The sequence below is a fragment of the Varroa jacobsoni genome, unplaced genomic scaffold (genome assembly GCF_002532875.2).
Source record: "Varroa jacobsoni isolate VJ856 unplaced genomic scaffold, vjacob_1.0 scaffold_1235, whole genome shotgun sequence".
NCBI lineage: Eukaryota > Metazoa > Arthropoda > Arachnida > Mesostigmata > Varroidae > Varroa > Varroa jacobsoni.
In genome coordinates, this window is record NW_019214137.1 from 47,268 (window position 1) to 53,452 (window position 6,185).

Below are 6,185 nucleotides of genomic sequence, written 5' to 3' on the forward strand. Positions count from 1 at the left end.
ATTATATTAGAAGTATTTTAGATGTGGGAGATACCTAAATTGTGCGAACATATTTTTGCGTATATCAAGGCCACCTTTTGGACGCTGGAGCTGACATCAATCACGCAGACAAGGATGGAAGAACCGCTTTAAGTGTGGCCGCACTTTGTGTGCCAGCCTCACAGGGCCATCACGCCGCTGTGGTTTCACTACTTCTTGAACGTGGAGCTGAGGTACGCGGGGTGTCTGTCATTCCTCTCGCAAAAGGAAATTGGAGTAATACGAAACCGTAAATGGTTGTTAACGGGTCCTTTGCTTCATTCTCGTTCTAACTAAAAGAATAAACATTTTTTAGTAATGCATCTACTGTGGCACTTGTTACATTGGCCGTGTTAACTGCACTCCTATATAGGCTGCTATGGCTATGAATGTACACAGGTTCCATCGATATAGACACGACACCCATAACATTTGGTGTGGACGAAAAATTGTTTTACTTTGACACCAAAGGCTGCACCATATGGTGCTGTTGTTGTTGTTGTTGTCGGGTCGTGTTCTCAATCGATATCCTCTAATTAATCGCTCCTGTTTTCGTAATGCTATAGTGTACCTATTTTCGCAGTCTTCGTACACACGATCCAGTTATTCTCTTCGCTGTGTAAACGTGAGGTTTATTTTTGAAACAAGATATTCTGTGCAGTCTGTATACACGATATATATACGAAAGTGACCATCTGATTTCAAGATGGTTTTACTACCTTACTACATCTTTACCATTTACTAGCGCTCTTTCAATGCGATCCGTATCTTCCATGTATTAACGGTGCTAATGTTACTGTTGTCGTCGGCTGATTTCTGAGAACATCTTTGTCATTTATTTCAACACGTAAATTATAAAACGACTTGTTTTGCTAGGTGGATCATCGAGATTCGGAAGCAATGACGGCGCTGCTTGTAGCAGCTTTTGAGGGCCACGCCGAAGTTTGTGAGCTGTTGCTGGAGGGAGGCGCCGATGTCGATCATGCAGATGCAACAGGCAGGACTCCGCTATTTGCTGCTGCGTCAATGGGACACGCACATGTTGTAAGTCTATTTACTTTAAGTCGTCATATTTTAAGTAAGGGAGATAACCAATGTCGGAAATTCAAAGTTCATGAATTCCGCCTTGTAATCATATCCCAGTCACGAGTCAGTCATATTGTTATATCATAGCGGCATACTGTTCTGCAGTATCCACAATATGCATGAGTTCGAGATTCAAACGCAGCTCTATTATGGAATTAAACTTGAATCGAGGCCAACAACGTGTTACTCGGTGTCGTTGTTACGAGCTTTTACTTTTAGTTAAATTTGCCATACCTCTTTTAATTGCTTTAGGTGAAACGACTGTTGTTCTGGGGCGCATATGTGGACTCTATCGACTCGGAAGGCCGAACGGTTTTATCAGTGGCGGCTGCCCAGGGTAATTCGCAAACAGTTGAATGCCTCCTCGACCGAGGATTGGATGAGCTTCACCGTGATAACGCTGGCTGGACTGCCCTCCATTACGCAGCATTCGAAGGACACGCACAAGTCTGTCAGCTTCTCATGCAGGCTGGTGCTAAGCGTCAGTAATCCTATTATTGACTTTTACCCGATTAGTAAATAGGCCTCATAGTATAACAAGGTTTCATAATTCTCTTGTATAATACAAGTCTACTGAAACGAAATACAACAGTATCATAATTGTTCACATCATGCGAACTAGCCAGTTCTAATTAAATAAATGTAACATATAATAAACATTGAAGTTTGTCGACAAGCTGTCTATAAACATTATCAACCTTAAGACGTAATATAACCTTGCTTTGATTATACCGACATCTCTACTACTACAGCTGTTTTCTTTATTTACTGAGTTGATAGAGAAAAATCGGACGGCCCGATTAAAGCTAGTGGGTTAGAGAAACGTTGGTTAACCACTTTTAAGTGAATCTGGCTGTGTATCCTCGTTCCTTTCCGTTCTTCTCTTTTTTGTCGGAATAACCACCGCAGCGAATGAAGTTGACACCGATGGCCGCACACCATTAATACTGTCAGCACAAGAAGGCCATTCGGCCTGTGTCCAGCTCTTTATCCAGAGCTGTCCACGGATTCTTGAGCATCGAAGTCATGACGGTCGTACGGCGCTCCGTATGGCAGCTATGGAGGGTCACAAAGAGACCGTCGATTTGCTTTTAGGTTTTGGTGCAGATGTGAACTATCAGGTAGTGTCACGCAATTCGTTTATGTTATGATTTCTATTTTCAAATATAGTAGTAATATAATCAGCGTAATAAATGCTATACCAAAAAAACATAGGTATATAAGTCTAGCATCTAATAAATATAACAGATTTGTACCTTATGAAAGCGGCATTAGCCCACCTGTTGAAACATCAATCACATTAAATGTAGAATCGATATGTACTATAATAACGTCGTTCTTTTTTGAAATAATTGTCTCTTCATTAATTCCCGAATATTGATAGGATGCTGATGGTCGAACTACCCTGTACCTTCTTGCATTAGAGGGAAACGTGTCAATGTTGGAACACTTAATCGGTCGAGGGGCAGATGTCGAAGCAGTTGATCTTGAGGGACGCACGGCGCTACACGTGGCCGCATGGCAAGGTATTTGACAGATAGCCAATTATACTGGTTTTTGGCATGGTCAGTTATAAAAATGTGCTTTTGCTCAGCTAAGGAAATCGGTTGCTCAGGTTGCTTCCATTCTAACGCATCGTTAATTAGTAATTGCTATATTCTTATTATCGTTTCTCCTGCATTCATAGGGCACGTTCACGTTGTCGACCTTCTATTGCGTCGCGGAGCGCATGTGGATGCTGTTGATCGCGAGATGCGTTCGGCGCTTCAATCAGCAGCATGGCAGGGTCACGCTGATGTCGTTCGCCTGTTAATTGAACAAGACGCCTCTGTGAATCACGTATGCAACCAGGGGGCATCCGCGCTGGGAATCGCTGCTCAAGAAGGACACGCATCGGTGGTACGGGTACTGTTAGCGCACGGGGCAGATGTCCATCACAGCGACCTCTGTGGTCGAACACCAGCAAGAGTTGCGCTAAAAGCGGGCCATCAGGAGGTGGCAGCTTTAATTGAGGCTTACGGAGGTAATTCCCAGAGTGGACGAAGCTCCTCAAGCAACGTCAGCGGCGAAGGAGCTGAACGAACCGAACGGCTAGAACGTGCAACGGCTGCTGCCCCGCGAGCGGTTCCAAGGACCCTGTTACAGCCTGCTAATAGAGATAGCTTTGCTGAGTCGGTTAGTACGAACGATCCGCTTAAAACTTGTGTAACAAGTACGATTATAAAATTCAAAACATTTTCAGGGTGTTCGGGGACAGGGTGGCGCTTGTTTATAGGTTTCATACACGTGAGAGCGTGTTTATTTATTGTAACTGTCGTGTATATTTCCGATTCTGAGTCTAAACATCTTAAGTTATCAGCAAAGGTTCAGTTTCTAAATTACCCAATAATGTTTTAACAGTGATCATGAATGGAACGATATTAGCGCGTTTAGATTTGTTGAGCCTCCGCTTAAAAAATGCCATGCAAAATCTAAACTGTGTGCTGATTAAGGTTTCACGCAGCCCAGAGGCAAAATATCTACAGCGCTCTGAAAAATTAAAAGTTTAGCCTACATAAACGATCCTATAGATGATATTAACTAGGAAACAGCTTCTCTCAAGTATCGACTTCAGAAATTATCTTTTGGTACATTTTTGGATAAATTTTCGACCTCTTTGGAATAATCTTTATTGTAGGTCTTCGATACTGGCAAATGAGAATTTTCGGATCCTTTAGAGTCAGTATGACCGGCAACGAAATAGAAGATTTCACGAGTTCATAATCACAATGAGGGCCTGAAGATATTGGTCAACAGTAAAGTGTTCATGCTATAACGAACTGGTTATCCGCAAGTTCTAAACATAACTAGTGAGCGTATTCCCGCAACAACTGTATCTGTAAAATGTATCTGTTTATTGCGTACAAACTCGTTACGTACGAGTGACAAACTAAGCACTCATTTATTTTAAATGTATTTTATCATTTTTTTTGCTTTAGGTAACTACCGGAAGTGAAAGCGGTGTCGGAGAACAGAATGTAAGCTTTACAGCTATGATCCAACGAAGGGCGTCACAGACCAGCAGCACGTGTGTCTCTCGGGAGCAGGGATCAAGTTTTCAAAACCTACGTCGCACCAAAATCGTCACCAACCCAAACTTCATCGGTGGTAGCAGCAAGAAGAAAGAAACACCCATTTGACGTTCGCATGAGCTGACAAATTTTCCTGGACAAGAATCACCACTAACTGATGTGTCAGGTAGCGTTCCCGTCCAAGAGAGGCCCCTGTGAGATCCGAGTATTATCTGCAGAATATAAGCACGCTTTTGATTTGTTTCAGACGATATTAAATATCTGTATTGCAGCCTGAGTTAACACAATACCCATACTACTTCTGTTGCGACATCTTCGAACGAGTCGCGAGAGTTTTGATGGTACGATGTCAAGTATCTTTAATATTACAATTGAAACTGGTTCGATAGGTTGCTCACATCGACATTTTACCACGCTCGAATGTTAAGTTGTTATGATGAGTAGCGGTGACTGATTGTGCGAACTGATAGTGTAGATGTTCGCTCTCTAAATAGTGATAAGTGTGTCCCCAGAAGTGTCTATATATTGTAGCAGCGTAGACCTTTCCGTAGGTACAATTATTAATTAGCGCCCTGTTTCAAAGGAATGAAATGAAATAGACCAGCGAGGTCATCAATGTTTGGCATCAGCGCCCGTGGGAAGTAGGTCGTCACTTAATTAGCAGTTTTGAAAAGGCTATAAAGTTGTGAAATTTTGCTGTGAATATGGTATACATCTATGGGGCTTTTAATCCTTAAACTATGTGTAGCGCCTTTCATTTCCGAAAAATTCGGTTTCTCTCCTAAAAATAACGCGACCTTGTTATTTCCCACTAAGCACAAACAGTCAACCTTGAAGATTCACCGTCAAATGCTTAATTATTTCCATTTGAAACTTGAATTGGTTACGCCAGCATATCAGATACTTTTATTATGCTCTTATTTATATTCGACAGCCTAAAAGTTCGAGTCAAGCGACACCCTTGTTTCTATGGGGTGTTGCGCCGATTAAAAATCGTGTAAGTCTGCGATTTTTAGTTTTTTTTTTATGATGCGAGTTTTTTTACACCGTACTTTGGGCTCAGTCTTCAACTAATGAACTGGTGGAACACAATCGTGGAGAATATTTTGCAAAACAACAGAAACGTGAGTTGTATATCGTAGATGTTGTATTTATCGTAGAAAAGGAAAGGGAGCACAGAAGTCGATCGAAGGACGACGACAATAACTATGAGAATAACGTCTAAAGGGTTTTGCGGTAACAAAAGATCAATACTTACAATGTCGGCTGCCTGTGGCAGTGACTGTTTATTTTCTGTTTAGGTTTGTAATGGTTGATAAACGCGGTCTTAGATAGAGATACAGAAAGCAGCAAGTGACCCCTTCCATGACGCCAAGCTGCATACAAAGCGTGGCGTCATGGATTTTTCAATTCAATTTTAGCGTTAAAATAGGAAGTTAGATAGTTACGATAAAAAACGCAATTCGCCAAAGTTTAGAGAGTTTCCCAGTCTTCAAGGTATATTTCAACGATCTATGTATGCATACAAAAACATTGTGGCACCCATTATGTCAAGCCAAAAAAAACTGGTAAATGCCGATCTTCATCACAAATGTTACCATGTTAACGCGTCTCATCGTCGGGGCTAAATAACCGCATCTAGTATTAGAGAGAAAGAGAGAGAGAGATATGGATGACAAAGAACAGAGTAACTGTGTAACAAGCATGTATTTAAGAAATGCCGGTGTTTCATTAGGTAACCAGTTAGTTACCTATTGTTACGAGATTGTGATCGTCATCTATGTGAATATAATTAATATTCACATCGTTATTATTATAATTTTGCTAATGAACCTGATATACCTGCAATCATGTGCCTTCTCAGTTGAGAGCAGTCGAGCTAATTATTCCGATGATTTAAATGCGACGTTTTGCGCAGACTTCAAACCTGGCGCTCATTTTTCTAACATTTGCCGAACATTATTTTTTTTTCACTGAAAATTTGTGGCTTCTTAATCGGCTTTAGTCAAC

The 6,185-nt window shown here is 41.4% G+C and overlaps 1 protein-coding gene across 1 annotated transcript in view; it reads left to right on the forward strand.

Annotated features, from left to right (window-relative positions):
• Positions 1-6,185, forward strand: part of LOC111267884 (uncharacterized) — a 19,950-nt gene extending 13,765 nt beyond the window's left edge. Inside the window, exons 9-15 of the mRNA XM_022846446.2 lie at positions 70-212; positions 895-1,062; positions 1,357-1,585; positions 2,014-2,225; positions 2,489-2,630; positions 2,792-3,279; positions 4,083-6,185. Coding sequence (XP_022702181.1) covers positions 70-212; positions 895-1,062; positions 1,357-1,585; positions 2,014-2,225; positions 2,489-2,630; positions 2,792-3,279; positions 4,083-4,283 — 1,583 coding nt within the window. The 3' untranslated portion in view covers positions 4,284-6,185. The remainder of the gene's footprint in view (positions 1-69; positions 213-894; positions 1,063-1,356; positions 1,586-2,013; positions 2,226-2,488; positions 2,631-2,791; positions 3,280-4,082) is intronic.